At 42.4% G+C, this 27731-nt stretch overlaps 1 protein-coding gene across 3 annotated transcripts in view; it reads right to left on the reverse strand.

Annotated features, from left to right (window-relative positions):
* Positions 1-27731, reverse strand: part of TMLHE (trimethyllysine hydroxylase, epsilon) — a 71870-nt gene that overhangs the window by 37584 nt on the left and 6555 nt on the right. For all 3 annotated transcript variants that reach the window (XM_073599077.1, XM_073599076.1, XM_073599079.1), the window contains 2 exons: positions 27431-27532; positions 620-833 (listed from right to left, as the gene is read on the reverse strand). In XM_073599077.1, the coding sequence (XP_073455178.1) occupies positions 620-800 (181 nt within the window). In that variant the 5' untranslated portion in view covers positions 801-833; positions 27431-27532. The remainder of the gene's footprint in view (positions 1-619; positions 834-27430; positions 27533-27731) is intronic.

Below are 27731 nucleotides of genomic sequence, written 5' to 3' on the forward strand. Positions count from 1 at the left end.
CACTTCTGGGCACAACTCAAAATTTGGGATTTTTTTTAAACTTTCAATGATAATGATAATGATAAACAGGACAAATAGAGGGGGCACAGACAACAGTAAAAACTGACAGGTGTTCTAAACCATCTCCCCTCTATCCAAAGCAAAAAAAGTTTTGCCTTTAGTTATACTTTAACGTATCCAATCCACCGCCAAGCCAAAACAGGCCAAGTTCTTTTTAAGCCCTGACCCAAAGGGTATCTCCAGTGGAGAAAAATCACGCAGGGTGGCAATTTCTCACATATAGAATTATGTTCCTCCTACCACGAGATAACCTAGAAATGCACAAACACTTCACATACACATTATATCAAACATTTGTGTTTGTGAAAGTCAATGGAGGGGTGGTAAAGAGCTTTCAACAGTCTAATGGCTGCCAAATATTCAGCCACCATCTCTTGTCTTTTCTTTGTTCCACTTAATGTGTAATTTCTTCTGTAAATATCGTATATGTAAATATGAATATGAATGAAGGTTAATATTTGGCACTGCAACTTAACAGGATGCAAAAAGTTCTGTGTTTACTCAGAAATGAGGCAGTTCCCTCTCCTAACATTTTGTAAATAAGCTTTAGTTAACTTACGAAAGTGATCTTGGTGCAGGACCCAGGAGCACTCTTGTGTTGCTGGAGCTGTGCTGAGCCAGCGATTTCTTACCCCTGTCGATCTGCAGAACCTGGCTGATCCATAATTCTGTCCTCTGGCGGCCTTTGTTCCGAGCCTCCTGGCCTCTGAGAAGAGCCGTGCCAGCCTGTGACTCCACATGCTGCTCCAGGGGAAAATGGCATCAGATGAAGTCTGTAGAAGGGAGGAGAAAGCATCTGATGATGAAGATTAAGACACAGTGTAGGAAAAGATTAACATGGCCAAAAAACAAAACAAAAAAAAAAACAAAAACAAAAAAAAAAAACACACAACACAGGAAGAGTATACAAACATAAAGCTGAAATGATGAGAATGACAGAAACCATAACCCGTTAACATCTTTTGTGCCAGAGCAACATGTCCTAACCTTTACCTTATGTATACGCAGTAGTCATCAACACATAATTAGGAAGTTAGATTTTCTTTGTGGTATTCCCAAGAACTTCAGTGAATATGTGTGTGTTCCCATGAAGAAGAACTGCTGTTATAAAAAGATCTGAGCCAGCAGCACAATCATGCCAAGCTTATTAGGGTACAGCCCTCCAGCTGGTAAAGATCACAATTCCCAAAACGGCTTGCCAAAAGCTCACAGTCTGTACCTTGGAGTGCTAAATTCTGGGGGGTTTCAAGTATGGACCCCAAGTTTTAGCTTGTAAAAAAAAATCTGAAACACTCGATCCAAATTTTCTAGCAGCTGCTAAGAGCATTCATTTCTCTCAGCTAGTTGAATTTTATCATTATGGAATACAATAGCAGGAAAAGACTGCTTGGACAGAAGGAGCATTTAGAGCTCCTGACTTCATGCTACAGTACTGCTAATCAATTAGATATTTTAAAAAAGGCGTAAGTCTGAACAAAATAAAAACAGATATATTCAAGCACAGCTCTCCAATACATGTACATTCCCCCGTGTTTTATGCCCCTAAAAAAATTGCTGCAAATACAGAAACATGCTCCTGATCCTGCCAAAAATCCAGTGATCTCCCGACTTCTTCTTCAATGCTGCCTCTACTACAATAATATCCCAAGCAGTGTTATCAGCCCTGCTGGACTTATGAATACACATATCCTCCATATGTTATGTTAAGGTAAAGACAGAAAGGTGTTCCGTAGTCCTGCAAAGGAAAACTGGGCAACATTCCTTGGGATTTCAACGCAGCAAAGACAACTGAAAGTATTTCTGGCAGGACCAAGAAATTTTTTTTGTACTTACTGTGTTTTTTAAAGAAACAAAACATGAAAAAAAATGTACATGTTTTACAGAGACACACTGCATTTTTTTCCCCCAGACAAACACTAACTCTGTAGCATCTGTTTGTGATGTTCCAATCCGTTCTGTAAGGCTGTGGTTTTTTTTTTTAAGCCCAGTATGCATGGAGTCTAAGGTTGTATCTGATCACTCATGTTACAATCTCAAGTGCTTCAGGCAAATACAGTGAGGGAAAAAAGTATTTGATCCCCTGCTGATTTTGTATGTTTGCCCACTGACAAAGAAATGATCAGTCTATAATTTTAACGGTAGGTTTATTTTAACAGTGAGAGACAGAATAACAACAAAAATATCCAAAAAAACACATTTCAAAAAAGTTATAAATTGATTTGCATTTTAATGAGTGAAATAAGTATTTGACTGCCAATCAGCAAGATTTCTGGCTCTCAGGTGTCTTCTATAAAGGCAACAAGCTAAATTAGGAGCACTCTCTTAAATGGAGTGCTCCTAATCTCAGCTTGTTACCTGTCAACAGAAGCAATCAATCAGATTCCAATCTCTCCACCATGGCCAAGACCAAACAGCTGTCCAAGGATGTCAGGGACAAGATTGTAGACCTACACAAGGCTGGAATGGGCTACAAGACCATCGCCAAGCAGCTTGGTGAGAGGGTGACAACAGCTGGTGCAATTATTTGCAAATGGAAGAAACACAAAATAACGGTCAATCTCCCTGGGTCTGGGGCACTCTGCAAGATCTCACCTCATGGAGTTTCAAAGATCATGAGAACGGTGAGGAATCAGCCCAGAACTACACGGGAGAATCTTGTCAGTGATCTCAAGGCAGCTGGGACCATAGTCACCAAGAAAACAATTGGTAATACACTACCCTGTGAAGGACTGAAATCCTGCAGCGCCTGCAAGGTCCCCCTGCTCAAGAAAGCACATGTACAGGCCCCTCTGAAGTTTTCTAATGAACATCTGAATTATTCAGAGAAGAACTGGGTGAAAGTGTTGTGGTCAGATGAGACGAAAATCGAGCTCTTTGGCATCAACTCAACTCGCCGTGTTTGGAGGAGGAATGCTGCCTATGACCTCAAGAACACCATCCCCACCATCAAACATGGAGGTGGAAACATTATGCCTTGGGGGTGTTTTTCTGCTAAGGGGACAGGACAACTTCACCGCATCAAAGTGACAATGGACAGGGCCATGCACCGTCAAATCATGGGTGAGAACCTCCTTCCCCTTCCCTCAGCCAGGGCATTGAAAATGGGTCGAGGATGGGTATTCCAGCATGACAATGACCCAAAACACATGGCCAAGGCAACAAAGGAGTGGCTCAAGAAGAAGCACATTAAGGTCTTGGAGTGGCCTAGCCAGTCTCCAGACCTTAATCCCATAAAAAATATGTGGAGGGAGCTGAAGGTTTGAGTTACGGCCTCGAAAACCTTAATAACTTGGAGAGGATCTGCAAAGAGGAGTGGGACAAAATCCCTCCTGAGATGTGTGCAAACCTGGTGGCCAACTACAAGAAACTGATTGCCTACAAGGATTTTGCCACCAAGTACCAAGTCATGTTTTGCGAATGGGTCAAATACTTCTTTCACTCATTAAAATGTAAATCGATGTATAACTTTTTTGAAATGCGTTTTTTACTGGATTTTTTTGTTGTTATTCTGTCTCTCACTGTTAAAATAAACCTACCATTAAAATTATAGACTGATCATTTCTTTGTCAGTGGGCAAACGTACAAAATCAGCAGGGGATCAAATACTTTTTTCCCCTCACTGTAAGTTTTAATAGTATCAAGCCTACTTGGCATTATTCTCCTTTCTGCCCCTGCAGTCTGAGGAAGTCCACATTTTACAAGATTACCCAACTGGTTGAAAAATCTCTTTGTGAACAGGCCAGCTACTTTTTCGGGACTATGGAGCAGAAGGAATCATCAAAACACAGCAGAAGTGCCAACGCCAATGTAGGGATTACATTTGATTGTAAGGGTTCCTGGTGCTCATTAAATGCAGTATAGGGGCAGATATCTTTCCACCCAGTGTTCTATATCATTCAGCTTACTATGGCTAAACACACTACATACAGTACTGTATTTTTACAGCTCTTTGAATTACCTCCCCTAATAAGCTTTCTTGTACTGAACATCAAACATCCATGCAGTGCCAATCTGATATCTGCGTGAATGGTGCAAAGAGCAATTAAGTTCAACAGTACAAAGCAACCAACAAAAAAAAATATATAAGTTTTATCAGTCTCACTGCCATAAGTTATTGCATGAGATACCAATTGCTCCTTCCAAAATGCTACTATGAAGAACTCTGCTAAGCACAATTTGCATTTAAACTAACCAGATTATATAATACATATTAAAAAAACTGAACTATGCAAGCCATATTGTCAATCAGCAGATGAGAGGGTGTGCACAGAGAATTATTTAGAATGCTTTGGGAAAAAAGTGTATGTTAAACCCTTACAATGAACTTCACTTATTTGCTGTATGTTAAAACGCCCTTAACCACTTCAATACCAGGCACTTAGACACCTTCACGCCCAGGCCAATTTTCAGCTTTCAGCGCTGTCGCAATTTGAATGACAATTGCGCGGTCATCCATCACTGTACCCAAACAAATTTTTTATCATTTTGTTCCCACAAATAGAGCTTTCTTTTGGTGGTATTTGATCACCTCTGCGGTTTTTATTTTTTGCGCAACAAATAAAAAAAGACCGAAAATTTCGAAAAGAAAAAACAAGTTTTTCTTTGTTTCTGTTAAAATTTTTTGTAAATAAGTACGTTTTCTCCTTCAATGATGGGCACTGATATGGCTGCACTGACGGGCACTGATACGGCGGCACTGATGGGCACCGATGAGGTGGCACTGATTGGCGGCACTGGTATGCGGCACTGATGGGCACTCATAGGTGGCACCGATGGGCACTCATAGGCGGAACTGATGGGCACTCATAGGCGGCACTGATGGGCACTCATAGGTGGCATTGGTTGGTACATATGGGTGGCACTGATGGGTACTTACGGGTGGCACTGATGGGCACTGATAGGTGGCACCGATGGGCAATGACAGGTGGCACTGATAAAACATTGGGGGCATTGCTGGGCAGATCTGGGACATGGTGCCAATCAGTGCCCATTTGTGGGCACTGATTGGCACAGATTGGGCACATGTGGATGGCCATGGGGTACATACCTGGCCATCCACATGTTGCCCCTTCCCTGGTGGTCCTAGTGGCGATCCCTGGTGGTCCAGTGTGGTGATCTGAGGGGGGGCTGCGCTGATAAACAATCAGCGCAGACCCCCCCTGCCAGGAGAGCCGCCAATCGGCTCTCCTCTACTCGCGTCTGTCAGACGTGAGTGAGGAAGAGCCGATCAACGGCTCTTCCCATTGACAGCGTGATCAGCCATGATTGGACACGGCTGATCACGTGGTAAAGAGCCTCCGCCGGAGGCTCTTTACCAAGATCGGTGGAGTGGTGTGTCAGGCTGACACACCGCTCCACCGATCGCCGCGATGCGCGCCCCCGGGGGCGCGCGGCGGCATGTTATCCTGCTGGACGTCATATGACGCCCAGTCAGGATAACAGAACCACTTCCCGGACGTCAATCTGCTATAGGGCGGGCGGGAAGTGGTTAAAGTACAACCAAAAAGGCAAAACTTTTTTTTTTAAGTGTTGGAACCCCTGTCAGTTTTTATTGCTGTATGTGCACCCGTTAGGAAGATTCACCCTCTCTGTTTGTCCTGTTTACCATTATCAGTGAAAGTGAAAGTAAAAGAAAAATCACAAATTTTGGGCTGTTGCAAAAAAAGCAATAGAGAGAAAATCTTCCAATGGGTACATTCATTCTGGTGACCTAGGTCACCAGAACGAATGTACCCATTGGAAGATTTTCTCTCTATTACTTTCCGCAAGAAATTCCCTTGATTTGCAGGGATTTCCTCTCACCTCCTGTTTCGGCTATGGGACAGGAAGTGAAGGGAAATCTCCTCAATGGGATACAGATGGAAAAAAGTAAACTGACAGGAGTTATAACACTCCCTTACTCTATCCATAATGAAAAAAAAAAAGGAGTTTTGCCTATAGTTCTACTATAACTGCTCTGGTAAATATATTATTATACACCAGTGTTCTGTTTGACAAGTTGTTTCCTATGTGCACTTCTTGGAGTCCATTCAGTTTTTAACTTGTACTATCCTTACCTTAAAGTGATACTAAAGTCTTTTTTTTTTTTCTTTAAAAATAACAAACATGTTATACTTACCTACTCTGTGTAGTGGTTCTGCACAGAGCAGCCCAGATCCTCCTCTTCTCAGGTCCCTTGCGGGCGCTCTTGGCCCCTCCCTCCTGTCGAGTGCCCCCACAGCAAGCAGCTTGCTATGGGGGCACCCCAGCAGAGCCACAGCTCTGTGTGTCCATTCAGACACCGAGCCGCAGTTCGGCCCCGCCCCCTCTCGCTCCTCATTGGCTAACTGACTTTGATTGACAGCAACAGGAGCCAATAGTGCCACTGCTGTGTCTCAGCCAATCAGTAGGTAGAGTCCCGAACAGCCGAGGCACTAGTGCAACATCGCTTGACTGAGATGGAGCTCAGGTAAGTGTAAAGGGGGGCTGCTGCACACTGAAGGTTTTACATCGTGGGATTGTGTCATAATAAAGCAGAACAGTTATTTGGAAAGATGCTGATCGTATTTTGTGTGTCTGTTCCCTACTGCAGTAGTTATTAATTTGGAACCACTAATCAATATGAGGATAGGAGTTGCCCATCTATAAAATGTCCAGGTCAGACGGCAAGCTTTGCCTAGGAGGAGGATTTGCAGGTGACCCTGAGAATCCGAAACGAGGCACTTAAGATGATCCGGGAATTTCTGATAATCAGCTGGCTGAGGTAAGCCTTTTGCTTACATTTGAGTTATCAGACTTTTTTGATTGGTAAGGCATTTTCGGGACAAAGGGTACCTATTTTACTCTCCTTAATCGAACTGTATTGATTGGTGGTTATATGTTATGTTGTCACTGTCTATTGTCCATCGGAGTGTTATAGTTAAGAAAGGGAAGAAAAGTGCTGTTCACAGGTATATGTAGTACATCTGCTAGATAGAGTAGTTTAGAGGCAAGAGGGTATAGGCACACGTAGAGAAGACTGGCCAGTCATTATGGGCATTAAATTAAGTAAGGGAATGAAGGGTAAGAGACCCTCAAAAATTCCCAGCGCAAGATGAGCGCTATAAAATATATGAACCGAAGATGCAGTTCCGGCCATACTGAGCCCCTAGATTAATGGTTAAAGTGGACAGGGATCCACAATGGGTAACTGGGTTACCACCAAAGTCCACAGGGACTAAGAATCATGCAGAGTAAACAGTTAGACAAACAACTATCTATGTGAGCAGGATGGATCAAGGGTGACAATTATCACGAGACAGAAAGGGACATTTTGATGTTAAGTTGTAGGATGAATTTGGGATCAGGCACTACAACTAGTAAAGTCAAACCAGAGAAATGAGACTTAAAAAACAGAATACTTTATATGTTGTCAGAGAGGGAAGATGGGATGAGCACTATGGCTGCCCGTCTGATCATAGAATCATAGAAGCTAGAATATATGAAGTATGGGATTACAATACATGGAATGCAAAGGATATCTGAACAAAATAAGGAAAGCAGAATTCAAGTAGGGTAATATTAAAGAGTTAAAAGAGAGTGAGAGAATGATATGCATGTAACCTTGTATTACACACATTGAATATCCTTTGATAGTGGAAACAGTGCATTTAAAAAAAGGGAAATTAAGTAAAATGTCCTTTTAACAACTTCAATACCGGGCACTTTCCTCCCTTCCTGCCCAGGACAATTTTTAGCTTTTAGCACTGTCGCACTTTTAATGACAATTGCGCGTTTATGCAACACTGTACCCAAACTAAATTTTTATCATTTTCTTCCCAGAAATAGAGCTTTCTTTTGGTGGTATTTGATCACCTCTGCAGTTTTTAATTTTTGTGCTATAAACGAAAAAAGGGTGACAATTTTGAAAAAAAAACAAAAACTGATGGGCACTGATAGGCAGCACTGATGAGGAGCTAGTGACAGGCTTTACTGAGTGGCACTTTGATGGAGCACTGACCGGCATCACTGATGGGGTACTGATTGTGCCCACAACAGTGCCCAAAAAAGTGCCAGACAGGCTTTATAGACGGGGACAGGCTGGCAGGTGATGGGCATCTTTTGATGGGGGTTTTGCTGATAATCAATGCACTGATTAAGAGCACAGACCCCCCTCTGACAGGGAGAGCCGCGGATTGGCTCTCTCTGTCAGCGTGAACCGAGGAAAGCCATTTACCAGCACTTCCTGGTTCACGTGATGATTAGCTGAGATTGGTCACAGCTGATCATGTGGTAAGAAGCCTCTGCCAGAGGCTTCATACAATGATCGGAGTTGCGGTGTGTCAGACTGACACACAGCACCTCTGATTGCCTCGCTGCGTGTCCCCGTGGGTGCGCACCGGCTTTGATATCCTGATCATGTCATATGACGTCCGATCAGGATAACTAAACCACTTTGCCGCCGTCATTTTGCTATACTTAGGGCGGCAAGTGGTTAAGGACATTTATTTGTGGATAGAGATAGAGATAGAGATAGAGATAGAGAGGTATTAGGATGTGATATTGAGATTATCATTTGAGTATTAATTTCTAATATGAGTTTAACAATTTTATTAATAATATAGCTATATTGTAACTGGTTTAGACAACCTTTGAAAATCTATGAAATCTAAAGGTCTGATAATAACTTGATGTGCGGTCCATGATGTGAGAGTAATAATAAATAAAATTTAAATATAACAGACTCATCACATCAAGTCCACACACCCTGTTCTGATAGATGCCACCTGCAGCCAATTGTATAGTTTTTGATGTGGCTGAGAGCTTTCTGTTATATACAGATTGTTGGTCCTTTTGTTTTTATTCTGGGGCTGGGAAAATTAAAGATTAATTCCTCAATTAATCGTTAATTTTTTATATCGATCAAAATTCTTTTGATCGGTACTCACCTCTCCGCCGCTTCCGGGTCCCCCTGATGCACAACAGTGCTATTTAAATAGATTGTAGGGTGACGCCGTAGCCCCGCTGAGGAAGTTCTGATTGAACGTAACGCGTACGGGGAGAAGCTACGCATGACCTCAGCTAAAAGTAGTTGCATCTGTATGTGCATTATAATTAATCGAAATTAGTTGATCAATTAAAAAAAAAAAAAAAAAAAAAAAAAATCGATTAATCGAACACGAAAATTTTAATCAGTAATAGCCCTATTTTATTTATTTTTATTTTTGAAATCCAAAGCAGAATGTGTGGATTGTGAAATGATGTGGCCCTTTTCCTTCCCTGTGCAGTGGTATAATCAGAAGAATATTTTGGATTTATGGACATCTCTGCATGACCGCAGGGTATTATTATCATTTATTATAATATTGCCAGGAAAAAGTTGTCTTTTTGAAACATGAAACTGGAGTTCTTGCACAAACAGCATGATAGAAAACAAGCCATTGTAATATATTTATGGAAGCTGGACCCAGTAATGAAGGGTTCACCCCGATATATCAGAGCTGTAGCTTTATACAAAAAGGTGCCATTAGACAAAGTTAGACATTATTTTGGTCAAATGTTTAATTTTTAATGCAGCAAATATACAGCGAACTAAATGTTTGTCTAATGAAAGTTTCAAAATATGAATTTGTTTTGTTTGTTTATGTACAAATCTAACAATGAAAAATGCGTACATTTGAATCCAACCACCTTATTGCTTCTATTGGAGAAGGCTGGAGACAAAGGAAAACCACATGTGTTAAATTGATGACGCGGGAATCAGCTGCTGTGAGCCCAGTGCAGGACACACTCCCTGAAGACCCAGATATTTAATTTTTTGTAGAGTTATTCCCAGTTTTATACTGAGTATGCAGTTTATCACCCAGAAGGATACTCTGTATTCAAAGTCATTGGATCCTTTTTCCCCAGCTCAAGAAGCAGAGCTCCATGTTTTAGCAAAGCCTGTGAGCTATAAAAAGAGTATATATTTATATAGATAGTCGAGCTATAGAAAGCTTTTGGTTCCATTTGAAGGGCCAGAAGTTTGTTTTTTACTTTGGCAGGTAAACCAATCAAGCATGCTAAGTTAATTTGATCGGCTGTCTTCAGCCTTCCAGGTTCTTGCTGAGGTAGCCATATTAACTTTAAAATTCACACATGGAAGCAGACCGGGCGACTAAGGATGCTGCATTACAGCCCCAGACACTTGCTGGATCTGTGCAACTCACAGATTCCACCCCAGTTCTGGCCCAGTATAGCTGGGATTAATAATTCAACTTTAAGGACCCCAGAACGAGAAGAATAAGTGGTCCACAGGGGGCAACTTCTTATGAAACAGGATTTTGAAAAAATGTATCTTTTATGTCTGGCAGACACTCTTTTCCCTCCAGCTTGACAGATGGACCGTGTCATCAGTCACAAACAGTTATGGCTGCCTTTGTAAAGGAGCATGGGATAGAGAGCCAGGGTTCACCACAGTTTTTTTTTATAACATACCACTTCTTGTTTTACCTGTTACCAAAGGTGTTACCAAAAGCTGAATATCCCTTCCAGAGATTACAAAAAGGTATATCAAGATGCCCAAGTCAGGATCTTACGATGTCTGTATGGACATGTTTTCTGGATGCCCAGTGGCAAATGCTACTGCAAAAGCCACAGTAAAAAGTGTTATCAGAAGTAGTTTGTAAATACAGAGCGCAGAATCTACAGAGAGTAACTAAGAGAAATCTTTTTTATAGGAGAGTCCTTACTAGAAGTGTTGAGGCTTTATTTTTACACTCCCTACTGTCTACAATGTAGCGGAAAAAGTAGAGTAAGAAACTAGAAAACTTTTGCCTGAATGTTTTCTTATATTTTATCAAGCCCCTAAGGCAGCGATGGCAAACCTTGGCACTCCAGATGTTTTGGAACTACATTTTCCATGATGCTCAACTACACTGCAGAGTGCAAGAGCATCATGGGGAAAAATTCTGATGGACCTAGAAATAGAACATGTTCTAAATCTTTCCGCCGAAACTCCACTGGAACACATTCCTATCTGGAAAACGTCTGTTCCGACGGACCAAAAATGACCCATGCTCTGAAGCAAGTAAGAGACATAAGCTATTGGCTACTGGCTATTGAACTTCCTTTTTCTAGTCCCGTCGTACGTGTTTTACATCACCTTGTTCTGGACGGTTGGACTTTGGTGTGACCGTGTGTAGGCAAGACCGCTTGAGCAGAACTCCGTCGGAGAAACCTTTGTAGTTTCTGTCTACAGGGCATTAAGGTTGTGACAAACTCATTTATGTGTTTTCTCCCCAATTCCAGATTCTAAAAGCTTGGAAGGATCTAAAACTAAAGCCAGGTGACTTGTGGTTTGTTAAGAGACATTTATATATAAGGAAATGTTTGGAGACTCAATACAGCATCTATTTCATGTACAGTTGTGCAAAACTTGAAGGAAAAGTCACCTGGATCCACACCAGACAGTGCAAAAATGACTAAATTAAAGAAATCTCCGTGTTTGATTTGTTTCCCTCTTGGAATCACAGTCTAGGGTACTTTTTATTCAAATACTTTCATTGTAAGGGATATACAGTGCCTTGCAAAAGTATTCACCCCTTGGTTTTTTACCTATTTTGTTACATTACAGCCTTTAGTTCAATGTTTTTTTTAATCTGAATTATATGTGATGGATCAGAACACAATAGTCTAAGTTGGTGAAGTAAAATAAGAAAAATATATACATAAAACTATTTTTCAGAAATAAAAAAATGATAATTGGCATGTGCATATGTATTCACCCCCTTTGTTATGAAGCCCATAAAAAGCTCTGGTGCAACCAATTACCTTCAGAAGTCAAATAATTAGTGAAATGATGTCCACCAGTGTGCAATCTAAGTGTTACATGATCTGTCATTACATATATACACACACACACACACACACACACACACACACACACACACACACACACCTTTTTGAAAGGCCCCAGAGGCTGCAACACCTAAGCAAAAGGCACCATTAACCAAACACTGCCATGAAGACCAAGGAAATCTCCAAACAAGTAGGGGGCAATGTTGTTGAGAAGTACAAGTCATTGTTAGGTTATAAAAAATATCCAAATCTTTGATTTTCCCTAGGAGCACCATCAAATCTATCATAACCAAATGGAAAGAACACGGCACAACAGCAAACCTGCCAAGAGACGGCCGCACACCAAAACTCACAGACCAGGCAAGGAGGGCATTAATCAGAGAGGCAGTACAGAGACCTAAGGTAACCCTGGAGGAGCTGCAGAGTTCCACAGCAGAGACTGGAGTATCTGTACATAGGATGACAATAAGCCGTATGCTCCATAGAGTTGGGCTTTATGGCAGAGTGGCCAGAAGAAAGCTATTACTTTCAGCAAAAAACAAAATGGCACGTTTTGAGTTTGCGAAAAGGCATGTGGGAGACTTCCAAAATGTATGGAGGAAGGTGCTCGGGTCTGATAAGACTAAAATTGACCTTTTTGGCTATCAAAGAAAACCCTATGTCTGGCGCAAACCCAACACATCACATCACCCAAAGAACACCATCCCCACAGTGAAACAATATGGTGGCAGCATCATGCTGTGGGGATGTTTTTCAGCATTCGGGACTGGGATATTGGTCAGGGTTGAGGGAAAGATGGATGGTGCTAAATACAGGGACATTCTTGAGCAAAACCTGTACCACTCTGTGTGTGATTTGAGGCTAGGACGGAGGTTCACCTTCCAGCAGGACAATGACCCCAAACACACTTCTAAAGCAACACTTGAGTGGTTTAAGGGGAAACATGTAAATGTGTTGGAATGGCCTAGTCAAAGCCCAGACCTCAATCCAATAGAAAATCTGTTGTCAGACTTAAACATTGCTGTTCACAAGCGCAAACCATCCAACTTTAAGGAGCTGGAGCAGTTTTGCAAGAAGGAATGGGCAAAAATCCCAGTGGTAAGATGTGGCAAGCTCACAGAGCTTATCCAAAGCAACTTGGAGCTGTGATAGCAGCAAAAGGTGGCTCTACAAAGTATTGACTTTAGGGGGGTGAATAGTTATGCATATTGACTTTTTCCTGTTATTTTGTCCTATTTGTTATTTGCTTCACAATAAAAAAAAAGAAAAAAAAAAAAACCTTCAAAGTTGTGGGCATGTTCTGTAAATTAAATGATGCAAATCCTCAAACAATCCATGTTAATTCCAGGTTGTGAGTCAACAAAACACGAAAAATGCAGAGGGGGTGAATACTTTTGCAAGGCACTGTATGTATATTATATATATATACACACACACACATACACAGTGGGGACGGAAGGTATTCAGACCCCCTTAAACTTGTCACTCTGTTATATAAAGTTAATTTTTTTCCTCATTAATGTACACACAGCACCCCATATTGGACAGAAAAACACAGAATTGTTGACATTTTTGCAGATTTATTAACCACTTCCCGCCCGCCCTATAGCGGATTGACGTCCGGGAAGTGGTTCTGTTATCCTGACTGGACGTCATATGACGTCCAGCAGGTTAACATGCCGCAGCGCGCCCCCGGGGGCGCGCATCGCGGCAATCGGTGGAGCGGTGTGTCACTCTGACACACCGCTACACTGATCTTGGTAAAAAGCCTCCGGCGGAGGCTCTTTACCACGTGATCAGCCGTGTCCAATCACGGCTGATCACGCTGTCAATAGGAAGAGCCGTTGATCGGCTCTTCCTCACTCGCGTCTGACAGACGCAAGTAGAGGAGAGCCGATCGGCGGCTCTCCTGGCAGGGGGGGTCTGCGCTGATTGTTTATCAGCACAGCCCCCCCTCAGATCACCCCACTGGACTACCAGGGATGCCACTAGGACCACCAGGGAAGGGGGAACGTGGATGGCCAGGTATGTACCCCATGGCCATCCACATGTGCCCAATCTGTGCCAATCAGTGCCCACAAATGGGCACTGATTGGCACTATTATGTCAATGATCTGCCCAGCAATGCCCAGATCTGCCCAGCAATGCTTTATCAGTGCCACCTGTCATTGCCCATCTGTGCCACCTGTCATTGCCCATCGGTGCCACCTGTCAGTGCCCATCTGTGCCCATCAGTGCTCACCTATCAGTGTCCATTAGTGCCACACATCAGTGCCACACATAAGTACCCATCAGTGCCACCCATATATACCAATCAATGCCACCTACGAGTGCCCATCGGTGCCACCTATGAGTGCCCATTAGTGCCGCATACCTATGCCACCTATCAGTGCCCATCAGTGCCGCATATCAGTGCCCATCATCAGTGCCCGTTAGTGCCACCTCATCAGTGCCACCTCATTGGTGCCACCTCATCGGTGCCCATCAGTGCCGCCGTATCAGTGCCCATCAGTGCAGCCATATCAGTGCCCATTATTGAAGGAGAAAGCGTACTTATTTACAAAAAAATTTAACAGAAACAAAGAAAAACTTGTTTTTTTTTTGAAATTTTCGGTCTTTTTTTATTTGTTGCGCAAAAAATAAAAACCGCAGAGGTGATCAAATACCACCAAAAGAAAGCTCTATTTGTGGGAACAAAATGATAAAAAATTTGTTTGGGTACAGTGTTGTATGACCGCGCAATTGTCATTCAAATTGCAACAGTGCTGAAAGGTGAAAATTGGGCTGGGCGGGAAGGTGTCTAAGTGCCTGGTATTGAAGTGGTTAAAAAAGAAAAATATCACATGGTCCTAAGTATTCAGACCCTTTGCTGTGACACTCATATATTTAACTCAGGTGCTGTCCATTTCTTCTGATCATCCTTGAAATGGTTCTACACCTTCATTTGAGTCCAGCTGTGTTTGATTATACTGATTGGACTTGATTAGGAAAGCCACACACCTGTCTATATAAGACCTTACAGCTCACAGTGCATGTCAGAGCAAATGAGAATCATGAGGTCAAAGGAACTGCCTGAAGAGCTCAGAGACAGAATTGTGCCAAGGCACAGATCTGGCGAAGGTTACAAAAAAATTTCTGCTGCACTTAAGGTTCCTAAGAATGGCCTCCATAATCCTTAAAAGGAAGACGTTTGGGACGACCAGAACCCTTCCTAGAGCTGGTTGTCCGGCCAAACTGAGCTATCGGGGCAGAAGAGCCTTGGTGAGAGAGGTTAAGAAGAACCCAAAGATCACTGTGGCTGAGCTCCAGAGATGCAGTCGGGAGATGGGAGAAGGTTGTAGAAAGTCAACCATCACTGCAGCCCTCCACCAGTCGGGGCTTTATAGCAGAGTGGCCCGACGGAAGCCTCTCCTCAGTGCAAGACACATGAAAGCCTGCATGGAGTTTGCTAAAAAAAACACCTGCAGGACTCCAAGATGGTGTGAAATAAGATTCTCTGGTGTGATGAGACCAAGATAGAACTTTTTGGCCTTAATTCTAAGCGGTATGTGTGGAGAAAACCAGGCACTGCTTATTACCTGTCCAATACAGTCCCAACAGTGAAGCATGGTGGTGGCAGCATCATGCTGTGGGGGTGTTTTTCAGCTGCAGGGACAGGATGACTGGTTGCAATCGAGGGAAAGATGAATGCAGCCAAGTACAGGGATATCCTGGACGAAAACCTTTTCCAGAGTGCTCAGGACCTCAGACTGGGCTGAAGGTTTACCTTCCAACAAGACAATGACCCTAAGCACACAGCTAAAATAATGAAGTAGTGGCTTCACAACAACTCTGTGACTGTTCTTATATGGCCCAGCTAGAGCCCTGACTTAAACCCAATTGAGCATCTAAAAATGGCTCAACTGAGACCTAAAAATGGCTGTCCACCAATGTTTATCATCCAACCTGACAGAACTGGAGAGAATCTGCAAGGAGGAATGGCAGAGGATCCCCAAATCCAGGTGTGAAAAACTTGTTGCATCTTTCCCAAAAAGACTCATGGCTGTATTAGATCAAAAGGGTGCTTCTACTAAATACTGAGCAAAGGGTCTGAATACTTAGGACCATGTGATATTTCAGTTTTTTTTTTTTTTTTTTTTAATAAATCTGCAAAAATGTCAACAATTCTGTGTTTTTCTGTCAATATGGGGTGCTGTGTATATTATGAGGAAAAAATGAACTTAAATGATTTTATCAAATGGCTGCAATATAACAAAGAGTGAAAAATTTAAGGGGGTCTGAATACTTTCTGTCCCCACTGTGTATATGATATATGAGATGAGTATATATATAATTTGAAAAGTAATTTAGCCATGTTGAAGTCATATTTTTCTTTTGTACGTCTTTCATTTTATGTAGAATTGTCTGTGTTTACATGTGCTGATAAGTCAGCATGCCAACAATTAAGCTAGAAGGCCATTCTAGCCACAGGAGTATACAGCCAGTGCTCTGTAAATATGTCTTATCAATCATTTGTTTTTCACATTGAAAAAAGTCACTTTGTAATGAAAAAGCTGCTCAGCTATTTTCTCCACAATGCAGTCTTTGCCTCTTTGGCCAGGACTACCTCCACCAGTGGAGGTTCCAGGTTAAAGGTGATAGCAGGTATGGTTAGTGATCAAAATATTGATCAAAAGAGAGGAGACTGTAAAGGAAATGTGTAAGTTCTGTATATATAATTGTATTGTATTTTGTATGTATCGCACACTGCCCTCACTGTGCACACGGCACTAATAATGTTTTCAGCACATGTTTGCATTCTTTCAAGTCCTGATTAGAATTAGCCTGCCTATGTAACGCCCCTTGTTACCATAGACGTACAATTGTACCTATGTAATCATGTGTATAAAAACCTTCAATTGTATCATAATAAAGCAGAAAAGTTATTTGGAAAGATGCTGAGTGTATCTTCTGTGTCTGTTCCCTACTGCAGTAGTTATTATTAATTTGGAACCACTAATCAATATGAGGATAGCAGTTGCCTATCTATAAAATGTCCAGGTCAATGATGCATTAAGATAAAAAAAACCTTCTGCCTTTACAACCACTTTAAGGAGTCCAGAGAGGGATTCTGTAAATTAACAACAGACAGCTGGGCAGAGCTGACACCATTCTCCTGTTATTTCAGTCCAGGAAAAAGTGTGCCCTGACACGCATTTTAATTAGTTGCATTTAAAGTAAAAATAAAAAAAAATATATTTTTTTTCCCCCCATTTTGGATAGAGTTAGGGAGGGTTAGGACCCTTGTTCAGTTTCTTTTGTTATATGTGTGACATTGGGGAGATTTACCTTCACATTCTGTCCCATAGCAGCAGGAAGGTAATGGAAATCCGTGTAAAGTGATGGAAATCCCCAGTAGTCACCAGAACTAATGTCCACAGTTTTCCCCTCTATTACTGTTCTGCTGACCACTCAAAATTTGGGATTTTCTTTGTACCATCAATGATAACAGTCACCAGGACAAATAGAGAGGGTGAATCTCACCAACAAGGAGACAAACAGCAATAGAATCCTGACAGATGTTCTAATCCCTCTTCTCTCTATCTAAAACAAACAAAAAAAATTGCCCTCAGCAAAACTTCAAAGGATAAGTTCACCTTTGGGAACATGTTACATGCTGCATCTGATTTTAGGGTGGAACATGTAACATGTTCCCAGTGCCTCATACACCCCCCCCCCCAGTGGCCGCAGTACGTGGAGAAGTACCCTTGTCACTGTTTGAATACAGCGCAGCCATGCGGGGCTCCACCCACAGGACTGCATCACTCATACACACAACTCTGTGTGTCTGAACGAACTACAGGTCCCAACATCCTTAGCTGCTATCAGCTTGTAGTTCTCAATGTACTACTTCCACCACAGCACTGTGGAAGTTCATTGAGTCTTCCTGTCATGGAGTATCGGCCTACCTGTATGGGAAAGCAGATACAATGACAGTGCTGATTGCTGGTGCAATGCTTTACAGTCTCCTGCAACAAAAAAATAATAAATGCACATTTTTTTACCTGCAAAAAAATGTGAATTTTTTTTTTTTTTTTAAAAGCAAACTTATACTTTATGGAGTTCAACGCTTGTCAGTTTAAAAAAATATCCTACTTTTGATTAGACCAGAGTTCTTCTTTAACCACTTCCCGACCGCCGCACGACGATGTACGTCCTAAGTTTGAACGGGGATATCGTTATGGCAGCAGCTAGCTGCCATAACCCCGGTATCCCCGTTTTCGTGCGGCGGCCGGCTTTCAGATAAAAGTGGTCCCTACGGCGGATTCGCCGCGAGATCACTTTTATCGGTGGCAGGAGAGGCCCCCCCCTCCCGCCGCGATCCGGTGCCCTCCGCCGCTTACCGGAGCCGTCGGTAGCGGCGGAGGCGATCGCGTCCTGCGCCGTGGTGTGTCTGGAGACGAGTGAGGCCAAGATGGCGCTCATTCGTCTCCATGACACTGCTGGGCAGAAGCGATGTCAAAACGTCACTTCCGTCCACGCCTCTTAAAGGCATATTTTTTCAAATGTCATTTTTCTAAATGACTTTTTTTTTTTTTTTTTATTGCATTTTAGTGTAAATATGAGATCTGAGGTCTTTTTTCTATTACAAAGGATGTTTACATTCCTTGTAATAGGAATAAAAGTGACACAATTTTTTATTTTTTTTTAAACAGTGTAAAAATAAATAAAATATTGTAAAATAAATAATAAAAAAAAAAATTTTAAAACCCCCCTGTCCCGACGAGCTCGCGCGCAGAAGCGAACGCACACGCGAGTAGCGCCCGCATATGAAAACGGTGGTCAAACCACACATGTGAGGTATCGCCGCGACCGGTAGAGCGAGAGCAATAATTCTAGCCCTAGACCTCCTCTGTAGCGCAAAATATGCAACCTGTAGAATTTTTTAAATGTCGCCTATGGAGATTTTTGAGGGTAAAAGTTTGACGCCATTCCACGAGCGGGCGCAATTTTCAAGCATGACATGTTGGGTATCAATTTACTTGGCGTAACATTATATTTCACAATATAAAAAAAAAAATTGGGATAACTTTACTGTTGTTTTATTTTTTTATTCAAAAAAGTGAATTTTTTCCCAAAAAAGTGCCCTTATAAGACCGCTGCGCAAATACGGTGCAAAAAAAAGTATTGCAATGACCGCCATTGTATTCTCTAGGGTGTTAGAAGAAAAACCATATATAATGTTTGGGGGTTCTAAGTAATTTTCTAGCAGAAAAACCTGTTTTAAACATGTAAACACCTAAAATCCAAAATGAGGCTGGTCCTTAAGTGGTTAAAGAAAACCCTTAACGAGTAGGGCACTGCTAACCCACACTGCAGGCCCTATGCTTTGTAAATGACAACTGAATAAAGTGCACTTCAAAAGCAACCCACAGACCTGGCTTCCGCCTTAATTACATTAAAGGAGATATTATACATTTACAAAGGGACAAAGCATTAGCTCTGCACAATTTCTTGTTTGGTAAAGATTTATTAAGGTTTTATCATTTTCAAAGCTTACTTGGCATTTTATCCCTCAGTCATTAGCTTGTCACATACAGCTTTGGAAAAGTAAACTCATCAGGTTAAGCAATATAAACAGCGATGAAACAAACACAGCAAAGGTTATCTTCGGTGACAGCTGTAAGTGAAAAGGAACAGTAGATCCACACATAAGGACAGTTGAAGTAGTATGCAAATATCCACTATCTCCGTTAAAGCTGAACTTCACTCAAAAGGGGCAGTTCTGCCCTTCTTCCTCCTCCCCACTCCTCTATCGTATTTGGAACATATATTATTATTTTTTGGGAGGGGAGTTTTGACAGTTACCCACTCCCACTTCCGCACAGATCGCCAAGGTGTTCCAAGCGCAAGTTCTCCTCCCCCTTTCCCTGCCTGCAGCCTTCTGGGACACGTTACAGGTCCCTGAAGGCTGCGGGACTATTCACAAAGTGCAGCGTGGCTTGCGCATGCGCAGTAGGAAACCGTCTGTGAAGCTGCAGGGAGTCCTAGCCAGATGCCCACAGTTAAAATGCCAGAGCTGGGGACCCTAAGACCAGTGAAGTTGCCGACTGGATGAGGACATCGCTGTATCCCTAGACAGGTAAGTGTCTGTTTATGAAAAGTCAGCAGCTTCAGTTTTTGTAAATACCAAAGTTCTGGATTTGGGTCTTGAGTCTTGACTTTTACAGAAAAGTAAAGATTTACGCATATTATATAACTACTGATATCTCAGGATGTACAGACTCCTTTAACATGGGGTTGTCACTGAAAATAATCTCTACGCATGCATTTGGCCAGGTTTATGTTAAAGGCAACCTGTCTTAGGAAAAGTGTTCTGGGTCATGCAGAGGTAGGCTACTTAAAAAAAACAAAACATATATGGTCAAGCCTGCCGACGTATGGATTATGGTTAAAATGCAATACTGAATGCAGTATGTGTGGTCAGTGGCAAGAGCTACCGACATTATGCTGCTTTCTGCCACATGGTTCAGGATTTAAAGCCCAACTCCGCGCTTGTTTATTCCTAAAACCCCTTTCACACTGGGTCGTTTTTCAGGCTCTTTAGTGTTAAAAAAAGCACCTGTAAAGTGACTGAAAGAAGCCTCATCTGCAATCCCAATGTAAAAGCCCGAGTGCTTTCACACTGAGACCCCTTTCACACTGGGGCGTTTTAGCGTTAAAAAAGCATCTGAAAGAAGCCTCATCTGCAACCCCAATGTGAAAGCCCGAGTGCTTTCGCACTGGAGTCGCTGCGCTGGCAGGGCGTCAAAAAAAGTCCTGCAAGCAGCTTCTTTGCAGCGCTTAAGCGGCTTGAGGCTTCTTTCAGGCGCTTTGCAGGTGCTTTTTTGAACGCTAAGGCCCCTTTCACACTGAGGCGGTTTGCAGGCGCTATTAATAGCGCTGCAAACCACAAACTGCCGCTGCTGTGTCTCCAGTGTGAAAGCCCACGGGCTTTTACACTGGAGCTGTGCACTGGCAGGAGGGGAAAAAAAACTCCTGCAAACAGCATCTTTGGAGCGGTAAAGAAGCAGTGTATTTACCGCTCCTGCCCATTGAAATCAAAGGGGCGGCGCAGCTACACCGCTGGCATAGCGCCGCTGTAGCGGCGCTTTTAACCCTTTTTCGGTTGCTAGCGGGGATTAAAACCGCCCTGCTAGCGGCCGAATACCGCCGCTAAAACGATGGTAAAGTGCCGCTAAAAATTGCGGCGTTGTACCGCCGACACCCCCACGGCCCCAGTGTGAAAGGGGTTTCAGTGTGAAAGCACTTGGGCTTTCACATTGGGATTGCAGATGAGGCTTCTTTCAGGCGCTTTACAGGCGCTTTTTTTTAACGCTAAAGCACCTGAAAAATGCCCCAGTGTGAAAGGGGTCTAAGGGAATAAAAAAAAAGGAGGAGAATTACTTACCCAATCCTCTGCGCACCTAGACTGGACCCTGCAGCTTCTGCACCCCAACACTGGTCTAGGATCCTGATGACATCAAGACAGGATCCATAGCCAAGAGTACGCCAAAGGACAGTCCTTCGTCTGATCGTGGGAGAGCGCTGCCAGACGGGGGAGCTGAAGATAAGGTAAGTAAAACGGTTTCTCCTCTACCCTAGACAATAAAAGCAATTAACAATTGTAGTGCGGGCACAATACCACTGCAACAGATCCTTTTTTATTTGCCTGGAGTTATACAGGTGGATCTCACTTGACTTCACTCTAAAACGTTGTGATTCCCACTTCCACCTGTGTATTGGTGTTTCACACAGCACACAGGAACAGAGCTGAGGCTGTCAATCACAGGTTGAGTGCCGGAGCTCCCTCCCGTCACCTTTTTTTCTCTTGATTTCAGGAAAATTTGTCAGAAGTGACCAATACAAAGAGCAAAGAAACAAGGCAGCAGACAGAAATGATGCTTTGGATTGAAGTACACACTATAGAGGGATATGCTTTGTTCATATTTCATATAAGAGGTTTAAGGTAAAAAAAAAAAAAAAAAAACCTTTCATGCTCAGCTATCCCCAGCCTCCTCCCCCAAATACTTACCATAGTCCGATCTCAATCTAGCACTGTGCCCAAGAGCATAGCGCTGCTCTGTCACCTCACAGGCTCAGAGACAGTGGCTCCTGCTGCTGTCAATCAAATCCTGTGAGGAGGGAGCAAGGGGCAGGGCTGATCCAACCTGTGGGTATCAATAGACACACATAGCCCAGCTCAGAAGTGCACCCACACAAGCACTCGAAAGGGAGGAGGAGCAGACAGCGCGATTGGGGGACCCCTGAACAGGAGGATCGGGGCCACTCTGTGCAAAACACATGCACAGAGCAGGTAAGTATTAAAGGTTTGTTAATTTAAAAAATATATTTTCATTCACTTTAAATCTGTTTTAAAGGTACAGATATTTTTTATAAATATGGAAATACATTTGAAGCCTAGCCAAACAGTAAGACATTTTCTTATTGCCACACACATAAATGAGACAGACAATCAGGTAGATGTAACCTTGTAGCTTCTATAGTAACTGACTGTATTTTGAATTTTTAAAATATTTTGTCTCAAAGTAGTTCTAAACGGCTGAAGGGTTTTTTGTTTATTTAACTTAATGCATTCTCTGCTTACGATGCATACTAGCACATTATGCCATTAACTTTCAGGGGAACTGGAATTTTTTTTGTTCAGGACTTAATTTCCGCTTTAAGGCAAAAACCTTCTGAGTGCAGCCCCCAGCCCCCCCTTATACTTAAACCCAATATTGATCCAGCGCTAAAGCAGTGGCTCGTTCCCTCCTCAGAGGTTCAGACACAGCAGCAGAAGGCAATGGCTCCCACTTCTGTCAATCACAGCCAGTGGAAAGGGAGCGGGGGGGGCGGGGCTGAGCCACACTCTGTGTTGATTGACACACAGAGTGAGCCCCACGCAAATACCCCCATAGCAAGCAACTTGAGGAAAGGAGAAAAGGAGGATTGGGGCTGCTCTGTGCAAAAGCATTACACAGAGCAAGTAAGTTTAACATGTATGTTATAAAAAAAAAACCCCACACACATTTAGAGTAACTTTAAATGTTTACTAAAGAGTTACTGACAGTGGCGGCCCGTCCATTAGGGGTGCACAGGTGCCGCCCCCCATCTACATACAGGGCGCCGGATGCATGGATTCCAATGGGGGGTGCGTTTTTTCTGAAGCACGCAATTAGAGCCAGAGGCTCTAATAGGCTTCAAAAAAGGGTGGGCTCGGGGTGCAGAGCACTGCGCACCGAGCCCACCAAGTTGTGTAACAATAGTGAATAAATATTCGCTATTTTTACACTGAATCTCCTCCCCGCCAATCAGGAAGCGGGTCATGAGACCCGTTTCCTGATTGGCTCAAATGCCAGGTGATCCTATTGGTCGCCTAGGGGGAGGAGGAGGAAGGAGGGAAAAGGAGAGAGGAGAGCATGGCCGGAAGAGAAGACCCACCAGCCGCCACTGTGATGGCTCACCCACAGCGGCACTCCCTGGCTTGGACAGGGTAGGGGAGGGGAGATGAGGTAAGGTAGGGGGTGTGCTGCATTCATTTCCCCCCCGCGTGGAAAGGCCTCGTCTCCCGCTGGGGGCTACGAATGCTGCTGACTTTTAATATATGGACACTTACCTGTCCAGGGAGCCCAAGATGTCAGCACCCCAGCCGATTTTCAGATCGGCTGACAGGTGCTGCCGCTGCCATCTCCACTGAGGGAACCGGTTTCCTACTGCGTATGGGCGAAGAGCGCTGCGCTAATTGGCCCGTGGCAGGGGAAGGCGGAGGGGTGCCAAAAGTGGGGTCTCCGTTCCCTCCTCCCCCCTGAAAAGGTGCCAAATGTGGCCCCGGAGGGGGAAGGTAGCAAATAAACGGAGGTTGCACTTTTGGGTGGAACTCTACTGCTTAAAGCAGTAAAGCATGTTCACTCAGCGAACAGTAAACTCTGGGAAACTCAGTGAGTGTGGTAAAAATTCACTATGCAAAGAATATCCAGTCACATGTAAGAAAAAAAAAAGTCTGCAGAGCTTCATCTCATTCACTAAGCTCAGCGAAAAAACCCAAAGGGTTGTTTAGGTGTTTTAAACTAGCCTTGCTGGAGGTAAATGTCTTTTTTGCATGTGTGCGCTGTAATATTTTCTTCTACTGTAGGGTCTTATGGCTGCACCATCTTTAATGCATCTTTTAGGGTGTGCCCCCCAAATATCTTGTTTGTCTATTGTATGGATTCTGACCAAATCCCTTTGGGTGAGGAGGACCCCACTCCCCTCATTAAGTATCTCTCATTAGTGTCCACTTGTGTCATGGGTGGAGACCTCAAGATTCTCCCATTTTAGAAGAGTGTATGCTCTCATGGTTCAGAGAAGTAGGATCTCCCAATCCATGGATAGTGTAGGACCCACTAATCATGGGGTACTTTGTCGCAGTAAGTGGGCTTAGCACCATATAGCAATATGGTGTGACCAAATCCCCATATTTTTTTATGTTTTTTGAAAATGTTTAGGTGTTTTAAACTAGCCTTGCTGGAGGTAAATGTCTTTTTTGCATGTGTGCGCTGTAATATTTTCTTCTACTGTACGGTCTTATGGCTGCACCATCTTTAATGCATCTTTTAGGGTGTGCCCCCCAAATATCTTGTTTGTCAACGTGATGTCATTCCCTCCCCCAGTCCGACCCACAACAGAGCAGAGGAGCCTGCAGTTCCTGGCTGTCCCAGAAGAGAAGGGGACGGACAGACCAGTGTGTGATTATATCAGCAGTAAATTTAAGCAGCAGTCTTGTGTGATCCCCATTTCCCAATATTATATCAGCAGGAAAATATAATACATACAAAAACAGCAGTCTTGTGTGATCCCCAATATTATATAGATATATAATATTGGGGATCACACAAGACTGATGCTTTTGTATATATTATATTTACTGCTGACCACAAAAATTGTTAAATCTTTTCAGCTGTGCCACGAAAATTTTTAGATCTTTTTTATGCGCCACAAGACTAAAAAAAAAGTTTGAGAAACACGGATCTAAAAGAACCAAATGATACAAGGTTTCTTTTTATCTCTCAGCCCTGAGCAATGTGATAAGCTTTACAGCTGCCTTTTTTTTTTGACAGCTGTCAGCTGCGAGCAGAGAACGCCTCTGCACTTATTACAATAATCGTGGAAATGCCGGATTAAGATCGTGATGGGGGTTGATCGAGATCAAGGTTTTTTTAACGATTAATCGTGCAGCTCTACAGCTTAGCAGTTCTTGTTATGGTGACTACTTTCGTTCTCAAGCTTTATACATTCTACAAGTACAGAAAAATAACCCTTGATCCTTTCAGAAAGAGTCATTGTAACTTCCAGTGGACTGAACTGAAATCTCCATGTTATCAGCTTTCTAAGATGTCTTCTTTGAACCACAAAAGAACTTATGCCAATGCAATAAAGATGAGAAGGTGAGAGGTATTTGTAGTCCAAAGCAGTCCAGGGTGACGATGCGGTTCCTCCACAAACACAGTAGAGTAAGTGAGCGCTGTCACTTTAAGAGATTATGTAATTGTAGCAAGATCAGCGGGGAAATTAAAACAAAAAGAAGCATTAAAAAAGGAAAGCTAATGCAGCCACCACATCCAAGGACTAGTAAGCTGTAATATATTACATTTTTGTTTTTGGGGTCTGTTCTCACTTTGCAAGTGTGTTGTGTTAAAGCCACCTTTTCATTTGGATAGCATCCTAGCGCACAAAATAGCAGCACAGGTGCATTGGGAAGCCATTCAAAATTACCAGCATCATATTGCTCCAACAGGTATATGGTGCCTTACTGCAATGTGATGATGTGAACAAAACCCGATTGTTCTTGAAAATTGCAATCAAATAGATTCACTCTTACTGCCACAGAAATTGTATGAATAAACAAAGGTAGATTTCAAGAAGAGCAAAAAACAATTATGTAAAAATAGCCGCTGGAATCTCAAACAACAATACCTGTATTTTTAGTGTCTGTAATACTGCGATCCCCGCTCTCATCTACTAGAAATACCAGTTCATGGTTTTGTGAGCTGACTCTGTGGCACCAGTAAAAATTGTGATGATTATGGTACTCCTAGGGTCAATGGTGTCATTGGATCTTAGACTGCTGGGACTTGATGGCAGCATAAAGATATTTACTGGAAGTTGATCTCTTGCCACAATGCCCTGAGCAATGTGCTCCCTCACTGCTCGAGTCAAGTACAACCAGGCAAAAAATGTACTCCCAGTACACACTTTCACATCCCACAGATATTAACGATCCATTCTTTAATTTTTTGAATATAGAACCTGAGAGCAATAATCATTTCGGGAAAGAAAAAAAAAAACTGAGAACACAGTGGTTTTATTATTTTGTAGCAAGGACTCTTAATTCATAGCTTTTCATCAGCTGGCAGGAGTCTGAGCAAGTCCTGTTGGGGAAGAAACACGTCAGAGGATCACATGGCTTCACCATTCTTGGACTTGGGTTTCGACATCCTGGTGGTATTATTATTGTATAGATGGGACTTCAGGTATTCTGAGGCATCTTAAGATAATGCACAGGAGATGCACATACATCCACTTTGAGTGGATATTTGATTTATACACTTCTTAGGAGACCTGGATTACTTATCTCTGAAAATATGAGATTTGACCTCTCTAAGTGGTAAATATAATTGGCTCTATAAACTGTGGTCCTACATAAAAGGTCATCTCCAGCAATTCTATATTGAGGATGTGACAAGCACTTTCAGGGGGACACACTAATGGCTCAGGAGTAATCCAATACTGGGGAGTTATGGGTAAAATCATACAATGAAAATTGAGATTCCAGATGTTTAGACAGCCTGTCAGTATTTGGTGTATATGTCATTTACTGTTCCATAGTAGTCCCTAGCTATTATGTCATAGTTGTATGACTACACTTTCATCCCTATGAGATATATCTGCAAGAGGGTTGCAATATAGTGGACTCACTAAGGAAGCACACCTTGGATATATCAAGTAGTGGATTTTCAAATAGATCTGTAGATCTATAGGCACGTTTATATGGTTATTTGCACTCGATTACACAGTCAAGCGTGTTTATCTGACATCAGAAATCTATATCAGATATATTGATAATGTATACATTATTGGTCAATACAAATATATTTGAATCATTGTCTCTGTAATGCATAGCAACTGGTGCAATACTACTAGTATTACTCGAATAGGGTGTTGTTGGCTATTAGCTCGATATGCATGTTGGATAGGACATCTTTTAATTGCTTTTAAATGTATGTGTATTTATATTCATGTTGGTGCCTAAACTTATTATGTGTAATTAAAGTTTGATACATTTTATCTAAAAACTTGCCCAACAAAGTTAGCTCAATTTTTGGGATGTATTACTTTGCTATATTATAAAAGAGTTTAGACTTTGTCACACATGAAAATATTGGATATTTAAAAAGTATACTTGATTTACTCCACGTCCCATTTTCTGTTCAGTTTTAAAAAACTATGATCTATACCCATAGATAGATAGATAGATAGATAGATAGATAGATAGATAGATAGATAGATATCCCACCTTTTTTGGAGCTGTCCTCACTCTGTGCTCTTGCCGACAGTTGAAGATCTTTGTTCAGCTCCTCGATGGTCCTTGCCTTTTCTTGACTGGTATCAAAGGTTGCTAAGGTGTATAAAGCAGAACTGATGATTAAGCTAGACTATCTACAAGTTTTCTTATTAACTTTCAATATTCTGTTAGCACGGTACATGTCAGAATTACTGCATTTCAGTATACCGGAAACATCAGAAAATGAGATCTGACATTCTAAATGTCTTAGGCAATAAAATGATTAGTGAAAGGGGGAACACTAAACATTCAC

This window comes from Aquarana catesbeiana, linkage group LG09 (genome assembly GCF_042186555.1).
Source record: "Aquarana catesbeiana isolate 2022-GZ linkage group LG09, ASM4218655v1, whole genome shotgun sequence".
NCBI classification, from domain to species: Eukaryota; Metazoa; Chordata; class Amphibia; order Anura; family Ranidae; genus Aquarana; species Aquarana catesbeiana.